We start from the raw sequence: 24,868 nt of genomic DNA, 5'->3' as shown, positions 1-24,868 counted from the left end.
CTTCCCTTTATTTTAGAACTGACAAAAAAGACCAAAATGTTCATTGTAACCCCTACCCTGCTCGGGTTGTTCCCGAAATAAATTCTTCTCTATGCTTAGGAGACAGCACCAGTTATACTTCATAAAAGGCTCACGTGGTTGGAAAGGGCAAAACAAGATTCTCGGGAAAAAAAAGAATACAAGATGCTAATTCTAGGGCTCACTGCTCTTTCTGAAGCATTTTTGTATTTCCATTGCTGTGGTACCTGTACCTTAAGCTTAGGATTTAACAAAGTAGAAACTGACCATAGGCATCTAAGAATTGTTCTTTATTTAAAAACACGTCCATGAAAAGCCAAGGAAATACAGAGGTGAGGCGGCATCAAAGTCTTCTGAGCCGAGGTTTTTCTGTGCCTGATTTTTCCAGAAATTCCCACTGGTGTTATGACTCAACAATCTGTTGCAATTAGTTGTGGAAAGGGGCAGAGTGACAGCTGGAATGCAAAGAAGTGTGTACAACCGAGGGCCATTTCAGCTATTTGCCAAAATCCAAATGCCCCCATGGGAATGTCTTGCAACATATGTTCTGTTGAGAAAAGAGGTTGCAAACCAGGAGATGATTGCAATAAACACCACTTGTGATGAACAGGATTTGTAAGTTTAAGTTTTTTTAAAAGTTTGTCTTCTTCACTATTCAATCAGTTCTATGGGGACAGAGACTATGTTACCTCTGTACACAATAGGTACTCAATAAATATATGTTTTAAGGATGGATGGATGGGTGGAAGGATGGACTCTACCCAGCTCAAGTATGAGTATGAACACTGTTGTAGGAAGAGAGAGAGAGAAGAAAACACATAATGCATGTAATTTTTAGTGTTTGAAAAGTGGGATTGAATTAGGACTAATAAATCTTCTGGGTAATTGCACCTCTTTCAGTGCCCAAGCTGCATTTTTGTATCACTTGAAACCCAAATGCAAATTAGAAATGTGTTTCCCAGTGTTTGCTTTGCTGGTAGAAAATGCTTTAATAAAAACGTACTAAGTTGCCTGGCATCATCAGGGGAAAGGAGGTCACTTCCAGGCCCAGGAGAACTCAGGGTAGCAGGGTACCAGCCTTACAGCTCCCGACTCCACCACTGCTCACTTCTTCCAGCTTGAAAGTCGAGTATGTGTTGATGTACTTGGCGCTAAGTGAGAGGAACACTGATCGACAAGAACACCTTGGACATTGTGAGGCAACAGTGTTTTACTGGCCATGGCAGGACTGGAATTCACTCTCTGTTCTGACATTAGGAAGAATTCTATGCGTGGGCAAAGTCAAAAAATTTTTCCTCTGGTCACATGATCCTAAGGATAGGCTACCTATAACCCAGCAGCACATGTCCCTGCTCCAGAACTCGGTTTATGCCTATTCTGAGACAAGCATCTGCCCGTGCAGTTTGTCCTTCCATCCAGTCTACCCTTTGGGGTCCTGGCCCTGCCGAGTCTCATCCCCAAGACTATCTGCCTCTTTGCCCCGCATCAGGAAGCAAACGGTATCACACTGGTACCCTAAGACATTTATCTGGCCAAAGTCTCCAGGATGGGGCCAGGTTCAGCTGACCTGAGCACGCCCATTCAACATGTTCAATTGTCCCCATCCCACCCCACCCGCATGAGATGGCCCCTGGGCCTGAGGTCTGAATCCCAAGAACCCCAGTGGAGAAATTTCGAAGGCAGCCTCAGTGTTGCTCAAGAGCCTGCGTATTGTAGCAGCCTGGGGGCAGGTTGTCCCTAATGTGCTCCAGGTTCTTCACATCAGCCAGAATCCCGTCTATGCTCATCTCCAGCGAGCGGAGCTGGCCCCTCTGCCGAAGCGCCCTCTCTTCCAGCTCTGACATCAACGGCCGCAGCTGGCTGTTGATCTGGGTCTTGGCGCGGAAGAGCTTCTGCTCGAGTAAGATCAGCCCTTCTTCATCCACACTGCCAGGCTGGTCTATTTTAGGGAAAAAGAAAGGCGTTAAGAGGAGTTCCCGTCGTGGCACAGGGGAAGCGAATCCGACTGGGAGCCATGAGGCTGCAGGTTCGATCCCCGGCCTCGCTCAGTGAGCTCTGCTCAAGTAAGATCAGCCCTTCTTCATCCACACTGCCAGGCTGGCCTGTCTTAGGGGAAAAAGAAAGGCATTAAGAGGAGTTCCTGTCATGGCACAGTGGAAACGAATCCGACTAGAAGCCATGAGGCCGTAAGTTCGATCCCCAGCCTCACTCAGTGGGCCTCAGTGAGCTCTGCTCAAGTAAGATCAGCCTTTCTTCATCCACACTGCCAGGCTGAGCCTGTCTTAGGGGAAAAAGAATAGGCGTTAAGAGGAGTTCCTGTCATGGCGCAGTGGAAACGAATCCAACTAGGAGCCATGAGGCTGCAGGTTCGATCCCTGGCCCCGCTCAGTGGGTTAAGGATCCAGCATTGCTGTGACCTGTGGTGTAGGTCGCAGACACGGCTTGGATGGGCCTATATCTTGGGCCACTCCCTCCACATATGGACCTTTCCAGGCTAGGGCTCGTATCAGAGCTGTAGCCACTCAGCCTACGCCATGAGCCCCCCAGCAACGCGGGATCCAAGCCGCATCTGCAATCTATACCAGAGCTCACGGCAACACCAGGGATCGAACCCACAACCTCATGGTTCCTAGTCGGGTTCGTTAACCACTGAGCCATGATGGAACTCCTGTTCTTGCACTTTGAATAGCCTAGTTTAGGCCACTGGGCTCTTTTTTTTTTTTTTTTTTCCGGGCCACACCTGAGGCATAGGAAGTTCCCAGGCGAGGAGTTGAAACAGAGCTACAGAGCTGCACCTGCCACCTACACCACAGCTCACAGCAACACCGGATCCTTAACCCACTGAGCAAGGCCAGGGATCGAACCCACAACCTCATGGTTCCTAGTCGGATTTGTCAAGCACTGAGCCACGATGGAAACTCCTATTCTTAGGTTTTGAATGGCCTGGTTTAAGCCGCTGGGCTTTTTTCCCCACTGAGCAAGGCCAGGGATCGAACCCACAACCTCATGGTTCCTAGTCGGATTCGTTAACCACTGAGCCATGACGGAACTCCTGTTCTTGCATTTTGAATAGCCTAGTTTAGGCCACTGGGGTCTTTTTTTCTTTTTTTTTTCCGGGCCACACCTGAGGCATAGGAAGTTCCCAGGCAAGGAGTTGAATCAGAGCTGCACCTGCCACCTACACCACAGCCACAGCAATGTGGGATCTGAGCTGCGTGTGCAATCTACACCACAGCTCACGGCAACGCCGGATCCTTCACCCACTGAGCGAGGCCAGGGATCGAACCTGCAACCTCATGGTTCGCTAGTCGGATTCGTTAACCCACTGAGCCACAACAGCAACTCCGCTGCTGGGCTCTTTAGTTAAGCAATATGAAGCTTAGATTTCTGTTTTCATGTTAGAGTCAACAGCTCATGCTCTAAGAAGATGAAGGCCGAAGGTCATAGGGGGCTGAATACTGCCCAGCAGAGCTCATCCCTAGGATGAGAGCCAACTCCAAGTTATGCTTTCTGAACCACCCTTAGGAAATATCTCGCTGTCTTCTATTCGAAGATCTTTAGAAACTGGCTGGGCTTCAGGGTTTTGAGAGGCCAAGGTATGCTTTGCTATTGGGGGATGGAGTCCAGCTGTCAGGAAATGGTGTAAGACTCCGCTCTGGCCTGAAACAGCAGGAATCTGGCTAGATATTAGCTTATTTACAATATGAAATGTAGTCGTGTTTGTTCAGGTATGTTTTACCCATAAACGAGCTGAAACTAATGTCAGCATGATCGGCACCTGGCCAGACCCATTTGGTTTGAATCGGTTTGAGTGGAACTTAGTCAATTCAAACTCAAGGTCAGGTGCAGGGACAGCATTTGACTACAGAAGTTATTACATTTTGAAAGATTCCACTTATTGTTCCAGGACTCAAGAGAGCAGACAGAGCAGGAACAGGTCAGTCCTTTGCCTGGGGGAGGGGGAATCCAGAATTTAGGGTTTTGACATGCAGGGAAAGTGAAGCAGGCTTGGGGCCAAAATGTCCATGGGGAGGCAGCATGAGCTTCTTAAAAACAGCAGGAGCCCTGGAGACAGAGGCCTTAGTTCGAATCCTGCCTCCACAATTTTCTGTGTGATCTGCGGGACACTATTAAACTCCCCGAGCCTCCGCTAACTCCTCTGTGAACCAAAATAATAAAATGATAAGCCCATCTCCTGGGACCTTTAACAGACTTAGATGATCTTATACCATGAAAAACCTGCCTGGCACATAGCAAATGTCTCCCTACTCTCACTTTCTCCTTACAGGCCCTGGTTGTTTCACTACCTTTTCAGATCACTAAACAAAGCTGCTAAACTCTCACCTAGGGAGATTTGGGTTTTGTGTTGTCGTTGGGTTTGTTCGTTTTGTTTTCTCCGGGGGGGGGGTTATTGGATCACAGAGAAGACCCATCAGTATAACAACACAGGCTAAATTGGTCTCTACATTGGGCGGTGCTGACACTGCACAGAAAAACCAGGCTTTAAAGTGGTTTCCTGAACTGAGCAAGCAGAACCCAGCCATTTCCTAAATGTTGCTGGAATCTCTGAGTCCCTAGTTCCGTATCTGCTGTGGTTCAAGCTTGGTAAAACCGGCCAAATGAGCGTGTGACATCAGTTCAGCCTAAATCCAGGATTTTAATTAATATCAGTTTTCTCTCTCTCTTTTTTTTGTTTTTTGCTTTTTGTTTTGTTTTGTTTTTTTGGTCTTTTGTCTTTTCTAGGGAGGAACCATGGCATATGGAGGTTCCCAGGCTAGGGGTCGAATGGGAGCTGTAGCCACCGGCCTACACCACAGCCACAGCAACGCGGGATCCGAGCCGCATCTGCCACCTACACCACAGCTCACGGCAACACCAGATCCTTAACCCACTGAGCGAACCTGCAACCTCATAGTTCCTAGTCGGATTCGTTCACCACTGAGCCACGACACAAACTCCAGTATCAGTTTTCTTTTGTGAGGGATTCTGTGAGGAAACCTGAGCTGCTCCACATGCAGCCATTGAAAAAAATTTTATCCTAGGGAGTTCCCTGGTGGCCTAGTGGATTAAGGATCTGGGATTGTCACTGCTGTGGTTTGGGTTTGATCCCTGGCCTGAGAACTTCCGTATGCCGCAGGGGTGGTGAGAAAAAAAATATTTTATCCTAAAATGTTTGCAGTATCTCACAGACCTACCACCTTGACATTCCTTCTGAGTCACCTACAGCTCAAGTTTCCACAGCTGGTTACGTCGAAGTATCACTGTGGTTTGGGGGCGGGACAGACAGCAGAATCGGCGAGTGATTCTTGACCTCACCGACTGGGAAGATCTTGCCCCTCTCACCACTCCCACGCCTCAGAGCGGGCGCCGTCACCTCTGCTCAGTTACGTCAATGGTCTCGTAAGGGATCTCATCCGGCCTCTTGGTAACCCGCCTTCCAGCTCTCCTCCACTCGGCTGCCCCCGTGCTCTTCCCCACGTATACGGCACCGAAGTTATTCCTCAGCTTGAAACCTGCACTGGATTCTCAGGATCAAGGTCAGCATCCTTACCAGGACTGCCATTCTGTCCAATATTCTCTGCCCCTGTGAAGCTCGAATCCTGCCTCCACAATGGACTGTGTGATCTGCAGGACAGTATTGACCTCTCTGAGCCTCAGTACACCCTCCCTGCACACACCCAGTTCTTTGACCTACAGACTTTCACCTCCAAGGGCAATGGCTGCTCGGTGACCCATTGTAGAGATGGTAAAACGGAGTCCAGCAAATGTAAAGTAACCTGCTGGCAGGACCTGGGCCTGGCAACAAAGCAAATTTCCTGAGACTTAAGGGGAGCTGGGAGGCCCGCTCATCAGGGCTGGGGCTAGTTAGTCTGGGGAGAAGCCTTGGAACACGGGGCTGGAGGCCTGTGGACACGCCACATACCTATTAGGTGTAGGATGCCGTCCAACGTGTTGAGAGTGTCTTGGATCGTAACTCCAGCATTCTTGGCTCTGTTATCAACCGTTTGGGCTTCTGTAATTACCTAAGGAAAATAAACCCAAGCTCGTCTTGAAAGGATGTCCCCATACTGGCACGTTTAGAGGGCCCTGCTGTGGAAAGCCGCGGGAACTCACCGTCTGCACTGCGGCCATGTCCGCCTCGAACTCCCGCTCCTTCCTCGCCAGCTCTCCTTCCACGTCCTGCATCTCGCTCTTCAGAGTGGCCAGTCCCTTCTCCATGGCCAAGGCTCCATCTGCGGTCACGTTGGCCTTCAAGTTCAGACTCCTGATCTCCTGGGAGAAGAAAAGGAGCCGGGGACGGAAGGAAACACAGGGTTGAGACATGAAAACACCCCAATGACAACTGCAGAGAAAATACAGCTGCCGCCGGGCCCTGATGGAGTGAGATGAACCATGAGAGCATCAGACTTGGGGACACACCGTTCCCCAAGCTCTGCCTCAAACAAGTTAACTTGGGGGTCTGTCCGCAGGGACAGGGAGAGTCGGCAGTGAGGCACTGCTTCCCTCTCAGGTCAAGCTTGCCGGTTGTGGGGGGGAAACACCAATCAGGGAGAAACTCCTATCATTTTCCGTCATGCTTCTTTGCTGCTGCCACCTTCGGAAAGGATTTACTCCCCAAGGCAGTTGAATTTGGGGTGCAGAGAATGAATGGGCTACAGCTTTGAGTTTTGTTTTTGTTTCTTTTAGTACAGACAAATCTTATAATCTTATCAACATCCTTACCAATAAGCTATTATTACACATCAAATTACAGATGTCTCTGTGCTAGAAGCCCCTTTTTTTTTTTTTTTGTCTTTTTTGGGCTGAACTTGCAGCATATGGAGGTTCCCAGGCTAGGGGTAAAATAGGAGCTGTAGCTGCCAGCCTACACCACAGCCACAGCAACGCAGAATCCGACCTACACCACAGCTCATGGCAATGCCAGATCCTTAACCCATTGAGAAGGGCCAGGGATGGAACCTCATCCTCATGGATACTAGTCGGGTTTGTTAACCACTGAGCCACAACAGGAGCTCTCTTTTCTTTCTTTTTTTTTTTTTGTAGAAGCCATTTTATATGAGGCCCAGGAGGAGTTCCCTCAGAGCTCAGCGGGCTAAGGATCCAGCACTGTCACTGCTGTGGCTCTGGTTACAACTGGGGCACAGGTTCAATCCCTGGCCCAGGAAATTCCATATGCCCCAAGTGCAGCAAAAAAAAGAGAGAGAGAGAAAGGCACAGGAAATTGGTCTCTACCCGCAAGGGACTTAAGAGTTGAGATTATTTTTGGAAGCTACCAAGTGGTCCAAGAGTGAGGCCACACAGTCTAGATACCAAGAATTCCCTCTGGGCTTTCTCGGGTGGCTTAAGCTTTCTAGAAGTCATGCTTAAATAAGAACTACGAAACTCCCTTCCAGCTGAGAAGCACTCCTTCTACTGCAGCATTTAGCATGTGCATCCTAAGTGTAGCTAGATTGTCGCTTCCCGTTACACAGGATGCTCCCTGAAGAGAAGGCCTGGGTCTCGCCCATCTCCAGCCGCCCCAGCACCAAGCACGGTGCTGCCTGCCACAGAGCGGAAGGAAAGAGAAAAACAAGTAAGTGGAACTTAGACACAGGACACAGGGACGAGGCATCTAGAACCTCGGAATTTCCTCAACTTGAATCAAAACACTGGTGTAGTTGTAACAGGTTGAGCTGTGTCCCCCCCCCCCCAAGAGATATGGTGACATTCTAACCTCAGTACCTCAGAAGGTGACCTAATTTGGAAATCAGGCTCTTGCAGATAATAATTATTTGTTTATAGTCCGTTATCTAGTAAACAATAAAAGTGGTTAAGATAAGGTCATACGGGGGTCGAGGGGCCCCTAATCCAACATGACCAGGGTCCCTATATGAAGAGCTGGAGTCACCCAGGAGGAAGAGCCCATGGGGTGGCAGAGGCCAGGAGTGAAGCCACTGCAAACCGAGGAGCGCTCAGGACAGACAGCCACCCCCAGAGGCTGCAAAAGGCGCAGTTTCTTTTTTTTTTTTTTTCTCTTTTTGTCTTTTGTTGTTGTTGTTGTTGTTGCTATTTCTTGGGCCGCTCCCGCGGCATGTGGAGGTTCCCAGGCTAGGGGTCCAATCGGAGCTGTAGCCACCAGCCTACGCCAGAGCCACAGCAACGCAGGATCCGAGCCGCGTCTGCAACCTACACCACAGCTCACGGCAACGCCGGATCGTTAATCCACTGAGCAAGGGCAGGGACCAAACCCGCAACCTCATGGTTCCTAGTTGGATTCGTTAACCACTGCGCCACGATGGGAACTCCCATAAAAGGCGCAGTTTCTATGCAGCGTCTCGGAGGGAGCACAGCTCTACTGACCCCTTGTCTGACACACTAAGCCGCCAGCCCTGGGAGAGAATCAGGTCCTGTCGTGTGAAGCCCCCCAGTCTGCGGGACTTTGTGATAACAGCTCTAGGAAACAAACACAGCAGTCTATATCAAAGACAGTCTTGATGGTTCTTCTCATGTGTCGTCCAAAAGGGGGGGCTGAGGAGGAGGGCTGGGCCGAGGCTGCAGCGCTCCGTAAGTGACAGCCCTGTGATGCAGCCAACAAAGGGGCCAGCCAAGTGGATATGGGGCCACCATGGACCCCAAAAGGACTCTGGCTCAAAACGAGCCCGGTGCTTGGGCTCGTTCAACGTGACCCTCGCGTTTGGAGCGGCTCGTGCCTGCCTGCACCTTGGTTTCTCCTTACCTGTTCCATCTTGCCGGTGATCGCCAGGGCCTCCCTGGCTGTGTGCTTCGCCCTCTGGGCGTCGGTAGCAGCACCGCCCAGGGCCGTTTCTGCTCGCTGGGTCTTGTCGCTGGCCTCTGCAACCTTCTGGCTGATGTAGGAGAGTCTCTTCATGGCCTCTTCAGCTTCTGCTTTTCTGTCCTCAACCTGCAGGTCAAACTCTGAAATGAAGATAGAAAACACTGCCATAAAAATAAAAAAATAACTGACAATGGACGATGAAAGGGGCTGAGGCTTTTAAGAAAAATTACAGAGCGTTAATACTGCCCGGGGTGAGCGTGCATAAAGTTGCCTGTCCAGGAAAAAGCCTCTGAGAGGAGGCATTGAATTGACCATCAACAGTCAGCCTGCCCTGGGTCCTCACCATGGCAAAAGTGAACCTCAAAGTGAATCAGAAGCAAGTGGATCAATAGTCTGCAATAACCTTTGTGGAAACAAGAATGGATGGAGTTCCTGTTGTAGCTCAGTGGTTAACGAATCTGACTAGCATCCATGAGGACGCAGGTTCGATCCATGGCCTCGATCAGTGGGTTAAGGATCTGGCGTTGCCATGAGCTGTGGTGTAGGTTACAGATGTGGCTCAGATCCTGCGTCGCCATGGCTATGGCATAGTCTGGTGGCTACAGCTTTGATTCAACCCCTAGTCTGGGAATCTCCATTATGCCACGGGTGCAGCCCTAGAAAGCAAAAAAAAAAAAAAAAAAAAAAGAACAGATATATGTATAACTGATTCACTCTGCTGTACGCCTGAAACTAATACAACACTGTAAGTCAACTATACTCAAATAAAATTAAAAAAAATAGAGGTGGGAGTTCCCATCACGGCGCGGCAGAAGCAAATCCAACTAGGAAGCATGAGGTTGCAGGTTCGATCCTTGGCCTTGCTCAGTGGGTTAAGGATCCTGCGTTGCTGTGGCTGTGGTGTAGGCTGGCAGGTACAGCTCTGATTAGACACCTAGCCTGTGAACCTCTATATGCCACAGGTGCGGCCCTAAAAAGACAAAAAAAGACCAAAAAAAAAAAAAAGAATCAGATGGAATCCTTGAAGCCCAAAGTTTCAAGCCAGAGCCTTAAACCCTAAGCTGCCAGTGGCAATAGCTGGCGATTGGATAGAATGGGTAGAGAAGTACTTTCTGTGAAAAACATCCTAAGACTTGGGAATGTTTCTTTTTTGTTCTTTAGTGAAGAAGCCTGAAACTTTAACCAAAGCTCTACAAGGCACAAACCCAAACTTCCTGGAATCTAGATGCTATGACAAAGCTTGCTCTATCATCGCCACAAAGCAACCTCATTGATTCTATATTGGAACCAACTAGACTACAAAAAAAAAAAAAAAAGACGGGGAGTGGGGAAATGATACAAAAAAAAAAGAGTGTATACATGTGTATGTGACTGGGTCACTTGGCTATACAGAAGAAATTGGCACAACACTGTAAAGCAACTATACTTTAAACAAAAAGAAAGAAGGAAGGGAAGACAGACAGAAAGACAGAAAGAAAAGGAAAGAAAAGAAAATTATCTGTATGGTAGTGGGATGCTGGATCCATGAGGGACCAGAGCGATCATTTAGTTCAAATTTCTCCCTTTTGGAGTTCCTGTCGTGGCTCAGTGGTTAACGAATCCAACTAGGAACCATGAGGTTGTGGGTTTGATCCCTGCCCTTGCTCAGTGGGTTAACGATCCGGCGTTGCCGTGAGCTGTGGTGTAGGTCACAGACGTGGCTCGGATCCCACGTTGCTGTGGCTCTGGCGTAGGCCTGTGGCTACAGCTCCGATTTGACCCCTAGCCTGGGAACCTACATATGCTGTGGGAGTGGCCCTAAAAAGACAAAAAAAAAAAAAAATTCTCCTTTTAAAGAGGGGAAATTGGGATCTGGATGTTAGGTTTGTCGAGGGAAGAATGCCTAAGGCCAAGTCCGAAAAGCAAGAGGGATTTATGAAGGCACCTGAATGCCCGAGATGGCATCAGCGACGACTGAGGCGGCTTTGTGCTTCTAAAGGGCTGGTAGAGAGAGGAGCATGTTGGGACCCGTGTTCGGGGGAGGGTGTGGCAGAGGAGCAGCGTCTCCTCCCCTCTCATAAGTATTGTAACTGCCCTGCCAAGGACAGGCATTGATGCGAGCAGGCACAAGAGTCAATCCTTGGTCGATGATGTCTCAGAAGTGACCTTCCATATGTCCTTATCTTGTGTTTCTCAACCCAAACAGTCACATCCCCTGTCCCCCAAGGAACCTATCACTGGAAAGGCTATGTGACTTGCCTACAATCACACAGCTGGCTCAGCCCGGGCACGTGGCTCAGGAGAGATCAGAACTCAAGCCTCTGACATCTAGTTTGAGTCTTTCTACAGCAAATATTTTTAAAATGCTTTTCTTTGGAAAGATGTTTATTAAGTGTCTATTAATATCCCAATGTACCTGTCACTCGAGAGATTTATGAGGATTCAAAATAAACCAAAGTCATGGTCATACCTTTAAAATACTCAAGTGACCTGAACCATGAAATACTCACCTCTGAGGTTCTTTAAGATGTTCTCAACTTCATAAAAAGTGGCATTACCCATACTTAGTGCTTCTTGGGCTCTGCTTTTAGCAAGGTTGGCCCGGGAAAGCAGCTGATCTGATTTCTGTAAACAGGCAGACAGAATAAGGTCAGCGTGAATGTAGCACACACCCAGGACGTGCCCTCCTGCCAGCATCATCACTCTGACACATTTCTCTTCACGACAAGAGAGAACTGGGATTCGAGAAGAGTCTAGGGGTGTTGTAGCAAACCCCTCCGCAACTTGGGACAAACTTTATAACCCAATACCCCCAAAGTATCCCACACAGAGGACAGTTTGAAACTCTAGTCCACTATCAGGGACAAGAATAGTTTTGCAAATTCTCATTTTAAACTCTAGATACCTCCTGAAGCCAAGCTAGCAGACAGAGCTGGACCAAAATTAGACCCAGGAGGCCTGAGTCCTATTCCTAGACTTGAGGACTGATTCAGTGGGTGGAGCTGAGCTATTACATTATGATCTTTATAAGCAGCAGCACCATAACCTTCAGAGGGTTTGTGATGGTCCCTCTTAACTGCATTAATTCACACAGCAGGCATTCAACACACGCTTGTCGAGTGAACAAATGAACGAAGGATACCTGTCTCCCGTTCTTCCCATTCTGCAAGAGCTTCCGGGTTTCTTCTTCCCAGTTTCCCAGATTGCTTTGCACGTGCTCGAACTCATCCAAACGCTGAGTCACCAGGCTTGAGAGAGAATCAGCTTTTTCTCTGATCCTCTTCACTTCCACCTGCGAGCCCCCAAAAATGAATGAGCCTGACTTCCTGCTCACCAGGTGCCACACCAGCCTTCCTGGGACCTGACATCACTGTTTGAAAACAACAGTCCAGGCCCGAAGTCTAACAGAAATGAGGCAACATTCCTCACGAAAGTCAGGCAGCAAGGCCCCCAAGCATCAAAGAGATGCTGTGTCTGTTTTATTTTTTATTATTATTCTATATCTTAGTTTATATATACATGGGGACATGTTTGTCGAAATCATTGAGTGCTTTCTGCCATACGTAGAAAACTGAATCTTAATCCAATAAATCTAGCATAAGGGAATTGATGACAGATACAGTGCAAAACTTTTGAGCAAAACAGAAGCCTTCTGAGTGGCTGTACATGGAGATATACTATAGGCTAGACCCAAGTGCAAATATCACATTTTATCTAACATAGTTTCCCACAGGTTTCAACAGTCCCAGAACTAAGAAAGAGAAAGACACCTTTTGTCCACTAATAGGTTCAGGATGTGAACCAAAGCTTTTATCAGGGACCAAGATTGGGACTTACGGAGTTCCCGTCGTGGCTCAGTGATTAACGAATCCGACTAGGAACCAAGAGGTTGTGGGTTCCGTCCCTGGCCTTGCTCAGTGGGTTAAGGCTCCGGCATTGCCGTGAGCTGTGGTGTAGGCTGCAGACGCGGCTCGGATCCGGAGTTGCTGTGGCTCTGGCATAGGCCTGTGGCTCCAGCTCCGATTAAACCCCTAGCCTGGGAACCTCCATATGCTGTGGGAGTGGCCCAAGAAATGGCAAAAAGACAAAAAAAAAAAAAAGATTGGGACTTAAGAACAAGGAAATGGATAATGAAGTGGATAATCACTCTTCCTAATCTACAGCGAGAAAGGTCAATATGGAGAAAAAACTGAATGAACGATACAATGGCATCCCCAGAGCAGAAAGCATAAGGTCCTTCTTATGCACATCAGAATATAGGCTAGAGGCCCTTACCTGAAAGGACTGATGATTGACCCCTTGCAGCTGAGACGCAGAATTGAGAAGACGAAGGCTCTGCTGATAAGCCCTATCTGCTTCAAGGTCGGTTTGAGTGGCCTCCAGCAACAACTGCTGGGCCAGAGACTTGGTTTTCTCCAACCTGCAGGGGTTAAAGGAAGAGGACTTTGAGAATTCCCTCTTTTAACTAAAAGCAAAATTCCATCCCCTTAAAAGTATGTAGTCGGGATTCTCAGAAGAGCATAAGGGTCTCTCTCCACAATATAAACATAAACCTTAAAGTTCCTACAGGTTGAGTCTGAAAAATTCAACCCAAGTTCCCCCAATTCTTGATAATACAAACATACTATGTTTATACTTACGCTCCATGCTGTCACCAGGGGAGACGCACCCCCTTTAAACAGCACCGAGGACGACCAGCTCTCCAGATATGCAAGCTTTCAATCAAAACTCAAACTTTACTTCAATTAATCAACCTTTTCTCCCAGCCTTAAAGGCATCTGCTTTCCTCCAAAGCGACACTCCCCTTCTCTTGTTCCTTTTATTGTTGATATATTTTTAAAGAAACGCAGCACCCCTCAAACGCAGAGCCACATGCCCTAGGAGGGTGTGGACTGTATTGGCCCGTGTGCGGACCTGTCGAAACGTACTTTCCCACAAGCCCTTGCGCCACCGAGGGGTCCAGGCGGCCGCTGCCGCCTCCATCACTCAGAGCCTTGCGCACCAAGGAGAGCGCTTGTTTGGAGAACTCCTCCGCTTCCCTTGCCAGTCGCTCCATGCTATTGGCTGATTCGACATGGCTGAAAGGATTAAAAACAAAGAATGTGAATTTTCAAAGCAAAGGGCTTCCCTTAGGCCTTTTATTTAAATGAAGGGAGAGGAGTGAGGGAACTGGCTTGCCTAGAAAAACCAAACGGAATTGATCCTGATGAGATGGAATCCGAGGAACTATCCAGAAGCAGAAGGTGTTCTGGAGAAGGAGCCTCAGGTCATAGGCTTTATTGGGGATCTACCCCCTATGGCATAATCAGGGGAAGCTTGATGGAGCTGGGTGGGAGAAGTCTCAGGGGGGTAAAATACTGCATGTATAAGCGGTTTGCTGCAGGGAGAACCCCCTAGGTTTTATTTCATCCAGGATGCAACTACCTACTTACTTTGGCTGCATCTCTAAGCAGGACCCACCCCTAAGTGGGCAAAGGCTGTCACTAAAAGTCCCCCAGATGCGTTTGTCCGCCAGGGTCTAAGCAGCGGTGAGAACAAGCTCAGCAGGCAGGGACATGAACACAAGCCAGCCCCCTGCTGCCGACTGAGTTCCACCTGGGATTAGCAGAACCTGCCACCTTTCTGAGCACTCTGCCAAGAGCAGTCTTCTTCAGCCTGATAGGATTTATAGTCAGGCAAGGACGGAAGGAGTTGCCTGTTATCATTGGGGCCCTGCTGAGCCGGTTTTCAGGAAGAAGTTCCCCCTCTGCAGACTTGGCCCCCACAGGCTAGCAAACAACTTGTTGCGACTTGTTCCCAGGCTCGGTGTGGGAGCCTGGGAGTCCCTCAAAGCTGCAGGGCGATCTTTTCCAAGGGCTGATTCATTTCACCGAGCCCAAGGAATGACATCTGACATACACCAAAGCCATACTGTGAGTCATAGAGAAATCTGGGAAAGAAACACCCGACCCCCCAGCTCCTGCCAAATGACCTCGCCCAGGGGCCACCTACATACACTAAACGCCCAATGGTTAAAAATGGCTTCAGGGCAGGGGGATGGCTGCAAAAGAGCCTGGAAGTAAGGGAAATGATGCTTTGGTCCTGAATATCTGGCAGAGGTGCCCTCCAGTCCTGCTCACCTGTCTGCCAATCTCGCAGCCTCCTGCGCTAGACTTTTAAAGCCATTTGGCCCCACGTAGTGCTCTGAGGGAGGAATGTTCTGTGGAAAAAGGAAGATTGGTTAAGGCTTTGCCATAAGCCCAAATACGAGCCATAAAGCCTAATTCTGCAACTGTTCTGTCAGAACCATTTATCATGAGTCACACAGCACTCCACACCCTGACACATCAAGAGTCTGTGGTCACCATGGTCATTGCATAAAAAAAAAAAAATGTGTAGACAAGAATAAAATAGAAATCCAAGTTCAGAAAGTCTATGTATATAGATGCATTCCAAAATATATACAGGCTTATATTTTTTTATGTATTTATTTAAAGTCCCTAGACTATATACCAAGTGTTAACGGTAGGTTTTTCAACATCATAGAGGATTTTTATTTTCTGAACTTTCTACAAAAGGAAAATCAATACGCATTTGGGGGGGGGGGGGGCGCACCCTCAGCATGGAGAAGTTCCTGGGCCAGGGATCAAACCCTAACCACAGCAGTGACCCACGTCACCACAGTGACAACGCTGGATCCTTAACCTGCTGCGTCACAAGAGAACTCTTATATGTTACCTTTTAAATCCTTAATTTCCTCAGCACAGTATCTGATTAGCTTTCCGTTTTCCACCCACTTCCATGACTGTAACTATTGCCTTCTTTATTCAGAAAGAGAAAAGTGTTCATTCACATTGCTCCTTCCTACCACCCAGCAAACCATGTCATGAAGAAAATCCTTCTGGCAACATCCTCCCGCCCCCCCACAACCCCGCCATTTTCAGAACCATGTCTTTATTGGGCTCCTTCCTTCCTTTCGCATTTTTTCATGCATGCATTCATTTATTCATTGTCATGCAGCAAACACTTCTCACATCCACACATGGTGCTATGGGCTGAGAATGTAAATATGAACAACATTGAATCCTGCCCTCTGGGAGCCAAGAAGCTCGAAGATATGCAGAAGGGAGAGGAGACAGGGCCACGGTGAGGCTCTGGGTAACAGGGAAAGAACTAGGAGAAGAACGCAGCACAATAAAACGAGAATTGGCAGGAAGCTGAGGACCATAAAGAGTAGGTGTGACTGTTGCCAGGAAGAGAAAGGCAAGTGTCTGCAGAGAGGCCAGAAAGCCTGAGAGATGAGGTAAGCCAGTGACATGTGCAGGGGGTCACCCAGCTCAGCAGTGACTCTCAGCCCCACAACTCAGCACCACTCACAGTGTTGCGCAGGGCGGCTTCGCTCTCCTCCAGCCTCAGGCGCATCTGAGTGATGAGCATGTGAGTTTCACGCAGTCGGTTCTGATGTTGGCTGTCCAGGGCCCGAGCCCTTTCCAAGGTCATCTTGAGGTCATCCAGGCGGCTCCGGTAGCTACTCTCTTGGCTCTTGGCCTTGGCCAGCCGGCGAAGGAGAGATGTCCTAGCACCTGAACCCCAACAAGGAAAGGGAGGATCAGCACTTGGGGGGTCAATCGAATAGAAGGGAGGCTTGAAAAGAAGTGATTTTGACTGAGTTATGGCAAAGTCATAAAAACCCAATATATGAAGGCATGCACCTGCTCCTTTATCTCCGGGAGAACATCACAGACAGCCCTACCTCCCCGAGGGCTAGGCAGAGCCTCTCTGCTGGACCCACAGAAGATTCTATGACCCAGTGCAGTGCTTTCTACTCTGAATTCTCTCCTGTGTGAAGGGAAATTGGCCTGCATCACCTTCTGCAATCTGGGCTTCTCTCAGAATGTCCTCAAGGGTCTGCTCAGTCTGCTGCATCCTGCTTTCCAGCTCCGTGTTGGGTATTGTTCCACCTCCATCCTGAGCCTTTGAAATCAGAGTCTCCAGACTCTGGAGCTGCTGCATAAATTGATCCATCTGAAACCACACAGGAAAGAGGATCAGAACAGACGATGGAGTCCATGGTCAAATACCAGGTACCTAGGGGCTATTAGCTAAATGCCCAGAAATACTTGGCATGTCGCAGTGAAGTTCAGACTCTGGAGTAGACTCTCTGAGTCTACAGCCTGACCCCACGTCTCACTAACTATGTGACCCCGGGCAAGTCACGTTCTCTATCTGTAGGATGGGAATAACAATAATAGTATCTCACAGACTTGTTTGGAATAAATGAGTTAGTATTCGTATAGTGCTTCGAACAGTGCCCGGAATAAAGAGAGTGCTGGTTAAATAGATAAATTTAAACAACAGGTTGAGTTTCTTCTACATTTGGGCTCTGTTTGGGGGGCCCCCTCCCCCACCCTTCACCCCAACAAAGTAAAATTAATAAGTAACAACATCCACTTCACTCTTCTCTAGAACTGGAATGAGAAATTTCTGGAGGCCTTCCTGTTTGGATCAGCCCTGACGCTTCTGGACTCCTCATCTCTTTTACGTCTTTGTATTCTTCATGTGTTTTGTCAGGACATCGCTTGGGGAAAAAATCCGACTAGAAAGTGGAATATTCCAGTGAAAAGAGCACTGAATTCAGATTCAGGGGACATGGTTGGGACTCTCGGTTGCACCTGACTATGTGACTTTGAAAAATTATGGATCTTTTAAGACTTTGTTTCCTCAGTGAGAGCTGAAATCAGAATCCTCTTTCTTCCAATTCGACCAAGTTACTATACGAACCAAATGTGACAGTACCTGCAAAAGAGGTTTTATTTTATTTTATTATTTATTTATTTATTTATTTATTTGCTATTCCTTTGGGCCGCTTCCGCGGCATATGGAGGTTCCCAGGCTAGGGGTCTAATCGGAGCTGTAGCCACCGGCCTACGCCAGAGCCACAGCAACGCGGGATCCAAGCCGCGTCTGCAACCTACACCACAGCTCACGGCAACGCCGGATCGTTAACCCACTGAGCAAGGGCAGGGACCGAACCCGCAACCTCATGGTTCCTAGTCAGATTCGTTAACCACGGCGCCACGACGGGAACTCCCAAAAGAGGTTTTAAAAGTTCCCATTGTGGCTCAGTGGTTAGCGAACCCGACTAGCATCAATTAGGACAGCGGCTCTATCCCTGGCCTTGCTCAGTGGGTTAAGGATCCAGCGCTGCCGTGAGCATTGGTGTAGGTCGAAGATGTGGCTCGGATCTGGTGGTATTGTGGTTGTGGCATAGGCCAGTGGCTACAGTTTCGATTGGACCCCTAGCCTGGGAACCTCCATATGCCACAGGGGCGGCCCTAAAAAGACAAAAGACAAAAAATTAATAAATAAAAACAAAAGTGGTATATATGAGAGCATTAGCCTAAATATTATTACTATTATATGAAAAAAATATTTTAACATAGCAGTTCCTAAAGAAAGAAAAAGTGGGGTTCTCTTGTGGCACAACAAGATAAAGATCCAATGTTGTCACTGCAGAGGTTTGGGTCACTGCTGTGGTTTGGGTTCAACTCCTGGCCGGGAAACGTCCACATGCCATGAGCGTGGCCAAAAAAAGGGAAAGAAACAGTGATCCCCAACCTGTTCTCAGGAGACTAGGAGGGTCCTGGATTTGTGACAGAGACACTTAAGGATTTTACTCGTGGGATGAGGGTTGGCTGGCATGCACACCTGAGTCTTCACTTGATTATAGCAAGCTGGACAGCTGGTTAGTGCTGCATGCTCACAGTTGAGGCCACCAAATCCCGGCTTGCAAACACAGCTGCCATCACTTCTACATGCCACGGGCTCCGAGCCCACTGGGTTGCAGTTGCAAGCTAGAGACAAAAGACAGACAAACGGGAAGCTTTCATGTCAAGCCAATTCCAGAAACTGAAGGTATAGCAAAGATAAAAGGAAGATCAAGTCACCAAGGGCAAAGAATCCTTTGCCTTTGTTGATTCATATGTGTTAGATTCATCTCTTGGCTGTACCTCCAAGCACAATCCTGATACAGAGAGGAACCATCTGGCAAGTTTGGGGGGAGGGGGCGGTGGTGTGTGTGTGTGGATGAAGAGACACTACCACAGTGCCTCCCACCTACTGGCACTTTTTTACGTCCTCTCGTTACATTGTGAGCCAGGTGGATATTCTGTAGACACTCTGGCTTTGCTCACGAGGAGAAGAGCATTTCTTCTGGCCCTATGTTGTGCCAGATGTAGACATCTCTGTTTTACAGATGGGGCGTATGAGCTCAGAGAGGTTGAGTAATTTGTCCTATGAGCTCAGAGAGGTTGAGTAATTTGTCCTAGGCCACAGAGCAAGAAAATGGCAAGCTGGAATGAGAACTTGAAAGAGCCAGTGCTGTTTTCGTTCTCCTCTCCTGTCTTTGACGTAGGAAATGCAACAAAGCAGCACCTTTGTTTATCCGATCGAATTGATTGAATAACACCTGTTCTAGGAGCCGAGGAGGTAACAGTGGGTGAGACACTGCTCTGGTGGGGTTCCAGTGACTCTCTGGGTTACCCCATCTTCGGTGCTCACAAAACACTTGGCGCATGGTATTAATATGATCATATGTCTTAATATCCTATTGTTATTTGCTTACATTTTTGTGTGTCTTCCTTATTAGCATATGAGCATTTGGGGAGCTGAGACCGACTTCTTATGATAACTTCAGTACCTACCTCCACATGGGGTTGGTGCTTAGGAAAAGACAGATGAGTGAAGCAATGTATAGTTTAAAGGCAGTGAAATCTCTATTAATGGCACTTTATAGCTGGAGTCATATAGTTTACAGTGACTTTTTCATATGCTGTTTTATCTTTGCAGCTACTTTGAGTTAAATACGATTCATCCATATGAGGAAATGGAGGCTCAGAGAGATTAACTGGCATGATCAATGAAATACAATAGCTATGCTAAAAAACTGGACTCGAGCTCAGTACCACTGATGCTGTGTAGACAATTCCTATCCTGGGCCATCGCAGCTAATTCACAGGCTGGGATCAGGCAGGTGAAATTCAGGCCCCTGGGTAGAAGCCCCAGATTGCACAGGGGTCCTCAGGCATTTCCAGGGCTGGGGACTCTGGTGTGAGTGGGGCGCTCTGGGCTCCCTGCACACCTCCTATGGAACCAGGCATCCCCCAGTCTGGGTCCTCAGAGCTACTCTGGATTTTAAAATAAGCAAGCTCCTGAGTTCTGAGCACCAGGGCTGTCTGGGACCTTTGTGGCTCAGGGGTGAGTCTGTGGGGCAGCCCAGCTCCCAGAACTGAATTGGCCTCTTCAGTTGCATAGAACACGTGCAGAAGTTTGAAAGAAGGACTGAGCAAGAGGCCAGATCTGCACGTTCACACTTTGATCTGAAGCCGCCCCAGGAATGCTACCCCTTTGAAGCCCAGTCTCCTTAGGAGACACGTGGACTCTTACCTTTCTATCCATCAATCGCACTGACTTCCTGAAAGGGTCTCTTTGGCTCCTTTACAGCCCGCTCCCCTCCCACTTCAGTGTGTTCAGGCTTAGTCTCAAGTCATTTATTACCCTCCTCATACAGGTTTGGCAGCCACTTCCCTGCCTGCCCGCCTGGGGATTGGGCATAGGAAGTGGCCCCATTTTATCTCCTCTTCCACTTTGGAATGTAAACCTGACCTTTTTCACTTTTCCCACCCAGCTTAACCCTTGGACCTCCTCCAGCTCTGACCCCCCAGGGCCCTGCTGCAGGGAAAACTGGTCTTCAGGCCTTTGACAGGTGAAAGGTCCAGGCTGTTCACAAGCCAGCTGGTCAAAGAAATCAGAATAGCACTGTGATGTTACCTGCCATTGGCTTGGCTGATTGGTATGGTCTTACACCTGTACACACACACACACACACACACACACACACACACACACACAGCCTGTCCAGCCTGTTTGGGGGTGCAGTCCTACCTCGACACTTATCCGCTGGGTTGGGAGCCAAGGGGTCCCCAAAGTAGCCCACTTTGCACTGCTCGCAGTGGACGCCGGCTGTGTTGTGGATGCACTTCAGACACCTGCCTGTCAGGTGGTCACAGTTCCCAGAGGCACTGGGGTCCACATTGTTGTTGCACTGACAGGGCTGACAAGGCCTCACTGGGCCCCGTTCCCCAAAGGGGTCCCCAAAGTAGCCATCAGCACAGTGCTCGCAGCGGGCACCTGGAAGGGACAAACGGCCAAGCCTAAGTGATCCTCCATTGGCAAGCAGAGCCGGACACAGAGGCCAAAATATATGTCACCCTCCAGAGGAGCTTCCCCCTGGACCCCAAAACAGTGGTCATGGGAGCAGGTGCCCACAGTAAAGGCAGGATCCTCCGCTGCCCAGCAGTCACAGATTTTAGAACACAAGTGCCACTAGCAGCCTTCCTGCCAGTTAACCAGCAGCTGCCTGGGAAAAGTCAGATTGAGAGCCATACCATCAAGGTTGCTGCTGAAAAAAAACTCTTCTTTCAGAGTGACCAGCAGAGAGATGTGACATTTATAAGGTCACGAAGTTTTTCTTTTTTTTTGGCCACCCCCAAAGCATATGGAAGTTCCTGGGCCAGGAAGTGAATCCAAGCCAGAGCTGCGACCTATGCCACAGCTGCAGCAGCACCGGGTCCTTAACCCACTGTGCCGGGCCAGGGATAGAGCTGGGACCTCCACAGAGACAATAATTAACCCACTGTGCCACAGCAGGAACTGCTACTTTGGTTCATTTTTAAAAAATTAGTTAAATCCTATATTTCATCTAAAAACTTCACCTTCTAATTACACATCTCCTAAAACAGCTTTGTATGTTTCCTCCCATAACTGTACAGCCTGCTCCTTCTCAGGTGACACTCTGGGCATGGAATTCTTCTTTATCTTTAAAATGAGCCCATTTAGAAGAGCCCTGAGTAATGATAACTCCCTAGAACTCCCCTGGAATAGACGCTCTCCTTGCGAATTTATGGCATCCGGGCGGGGCGGATTAGGCAGAGGGAAGGCAGGGGCCTCACCAGTGACGCCGTGGGGGCAGTTGTGGCACACCACTTCCTCTGTCTCGGGCATCACGGAGCAGCTGAAGCCATGGCGACAGGGGCAGGGCTTGCAGCTGCGGGGGTCGTGCGGGTCGTTGTAGAAACCGATGGGGCAGTCGGCACACTCGATGTCAGGGTTTTCGTCCCCTGAATAACAGTCTCCTGGGAGGCAGAGGAAGAATGGAGGGGTAGAGAAACAAGTGGGGTGACACCATACACCTCCTTTAATACAGATGCTGCGTGGGCGTCAGGGCTTCGAAACTCAAAGCCTCGCTTTCTGAAGCGTTTCCTCGGATACGCGCCTCTGCCCTGGTACCAACGCCAAACATGGCCATGACCCTGAATCTCACCATCACTTTCCTGTGCTAAGTAGACGGGCACTTCCTTTTCCATCCATAACTCGGCACTGCTCCCCTCTCCCCCAGGGCCTGACATCACCTTTGCCTGCACATTCATTAAGGTCCTGACATCGCCTTTGATCTCCCCAAAGAGTTCTTGCAACTCGACACCAACTCCCCTACCCAGCACTGAACCATGAAGGCCACTTCCTGTAACCGAGCACCTTTCTCATAACCTGGCGGCATTTCCATCATGAAAAGGACTGGGTGTAATAAAGCACCGTGTCCACCTTCCCCGGCTCCAGCCCTGCTTTTCTTAATCCTCTCCCATCTCCGGAATGCGTTCAGGCACAGTCTTTCCTACCCAGCTCTCACTTCCACGGGAGACCCCAGTCCCCTGGCGGCACCCCAACCATCTGGGCGGGGGGGTCATTTCACTCACCTGTGTCTGGATCACAGGCCCCTCCCCCTTGGCAGTTGCACGGAATACAGGTGCCAAAAGGTCCCAGTCTGGCCGAATCTCTTTTGTAACCAGAAGCACATTCCTGGCAGAACTGTCCCTTGTACCCAACAGGACACACACATTGTTCCACCCAGGGTGCTGGGGTTCCAGAGACGGGGCGGGCTGAAACCAGGGTCACGTTGTCAAGGTAGCCAGTACCTGCAGGAGAAGAACAGGTTAGAGGCAACAAGTGGCACGGAAGGTCCAGGGATCTAAAGTCAGGCCTCTGGCTGGATTTTATTTTTCTTAACTCCCTGAATGACGTAAATATCCACCCTTTAAAGGAAGACAAGGAAAAGAGAAACATGACATTTTCCCTCTGCATTTGGCCTCCACCTCCCCCCGGTTGCATTGTGCATCTGCTTTATGTGTGACCCAGACCTCTGCTATGGCGGAAAGAGCTGTTCAACCATAAGGATTCATTGTTCTCCTTCTGCCACCAGCCAGGTACCTCCTTAGGGGAGGACATTCCTTTCTCAATCTCGTAAGGGGTCACGATGACCCACCACTGACCTTGTGCCAACATCTTTGGTGAACTTTATGTTCGAGGCCAATATATCATTTGCCTTAAAGGTAGCGACTGGTCAGATGACCTGGGAGATACGGGGTCAAACCTAAAGGAAGTTCTTACCTTAAATATTTCCTTATGACCTGTCGATGTTACCAGCTAAATTACTCGTATTCTGCCTATTTTACAAGATTATTGTTTCCTCCTTTACCAAATGTGTGATTGAGCCTCAGATAAAATTAATGACAATCGGGCAACTTGAAACAATTTGATCAAGTAGAGAGTCCTATAATGACTGTACTAGTATAACTCTCCATAGGGAAAGAAGCCACCAGAAGGAACCGTTTCCTTGACCATAACAGATGATTAAGACAGGTGGCCAAAGGCTTTTGGTTACTGTTAACAGGGCCTAGTCTGGTAATAGCACACTGAGTGGCCTATCAACAAAATCCTTGCCTGACCTGGGAATGAGCATTCCTAGCACGGGACAAACGGCCTCCCAAACTTTGGTCGAAATTATAAACCAAAAGGAAAGGGATTGTAAAATAAAGGATGGTGCCTGCCATCCAGTTCTATAAGAATCAAATCTTTTTTTTTTTTTTCTCTTTTTGCCTTTTCTAGGGCCGCTCCCGAGGCATATGGAGGTTCCCAGGCTAGGGGTCAAATCGGAGCTGTAGCCGTCGGCCTACACCAGGGCCACAGCAATGCGGGATCCGAGCCGCATCTTCGACCTACACCACAGCTCACGGCAACGCCAGATCCTTAACCCACTGAGCAAGGCCAGGGATCGAACCCACAACCTCATGGTTCCTATTCGGATTCGTTTACCACTGCGCCACGATGGGAACCCCTATAAGAATCAAATCTTTAGCTACTGCAGTTGCTCATCTACAGCACATCCTGAAAGGAATCTGGGGTGATTAGGGTAAGGCACTTTGTGTTCTGGGGAACCCAACAGAACTGGCCCTCGGAGAGTGATATATTTTCAGGAGAATATTTTATGAACCCAGTTTCTTGCATCTTGCCATACTTTCAAAAAGCACTAAAACCATTCACAAGGTATCTGTTCCTCACACGTAGCAGAAACCTCCTCCCAAGATGCGGGCTTGATTTCATGTGCCCCCTTCCAAAGTCATGTACACTGGCTCCCCTCTGCCTCTCTGGAACAATCCTCAGAGCTCTCTGAGACCAGTTCCCAGTTATAATCATCATATGGGATTGAATCAGATTTTCCATTTCTTTCTTAGATGAGTTTTTTTTATCAACCGCCCTATCAAAGACAGGTGTTCACTCACTGTGTCTTGCATAGGGGTGTAAAGGTCCAACCTGACTGAGTGTGCAGACTCTGGTGTCAGAAAAGTCAGAGTTTAAATTCTGGCTCCGCCCTCACTAGCTGTGTGATCCGCGGACATCACACGATACGTCCATGACTGTGTTTCCTCAGCTATAGAGGAGAAGTAACAGTGGTATCTGCCTCCTGTGTTTGCTGTGAAATTAAAGGAGGTAATGTATGTGTTATCGTGTGCTCCAATGCATGTGTTATCGTGCGCACCAATGCATGTGTTATGTGCTCCAACGCATGTGTTATCATGTGGTCCAATGCATATGCTATATTGTGCTCAGCACACAGTAAAGATTAATAAGTTGTTAGTAAATATCTTTTCTACTTCCTGCTTCATTCACTGTTTTACATGGACATGACACATGCCAGCCACGCTTCCTTTTTACATGAGTGCT

At 48.6% G+C, this 24,868-nt stretch overlaps 1 protein-coding gene across 1 annotated transcript in view; it reads right to left on the bottom strand.

Moving 5' to 3' along the window:
- Positions 1-293: 293 nt before the first annotated feature.
- The window catches only part of LAMC2 (laminin subunit gamma 2), a 59,306-nt gene continuing 34,731 nt past the window's right edge, over positions 294-24,868 (bottom strand). Inside the window, exons 10-24 of the mRNA XM_047754435.1 lie at positions 22,564-22,782; positions 21,763-21,945; positions 20,696-20,941; positions 18,461-18,606; positions 16,621-16,777; positions 16,130-16,335; positions 14,893-14,972; positions 13,702-13,851; positions 13,049-13,193; positions 11,916-12,065; positions 11,284-11,398; positions 8,735-8,934; positions 6,133-6,291; positions 5,942-6,041; positions 294-1,957 (exon numbers count right to left, since the gene is read on the bottom strand). Of these exons, the coding sequence (XP_047610391.1) occupies positions 1,704-1,957; positions 5,942-6,041; positions 6,133-6,291; positions 8,735-8,934; positions 11,284-11,398; positions 11,916-12,065; positions 13,049-13,193; positions 13,702-13,851; positions 14,893-14,972; positions 16,130-16,335; positions 16,621-16,777; positions 18,461-18,606; positions 20,696-20,941; positions 21,763-21,945; positions 22,564-22,782 (2,510 nt within the window). The 3' untranslated portion in view covers positions 294-1,703. The remainder of the gene's footprint in view (positions 1,958-5,941; positions 6,042-6,132; positions 6,292-8,734; positions 8,935-11,283; positions 11,399-11,915; positions 12,066-13,048; positions 13,194-13,701; positions 13,852-14,892; positions 14,973-16,129; positions 16,336-16,620; positions 16,778-18,460; positions 18,607-20,695; positions 20,942-21,762; positions 21,946-22,563; positions 22,783-24,868) is intronic.

Source organism: Phacochoerus africanus, chromosome 11 (assembly GCF_016906955.1).
Source record: "Phacochoerus africanus isolate WHEZ1 chromosome 11, ROS_Pafr_v1, whole genome shotgun sequence".
Lineage (NCBI taxonomy): Eukaryota > Metazoa > Chordata > Mammalia > Artiodactyla > Suidae > Phacochoerus > Phacochoerus africanus.
Note: the sequence above shows the minus strand (reverse complement) of the source record. Positions and strands in the feature narration are given on the sequence as shown.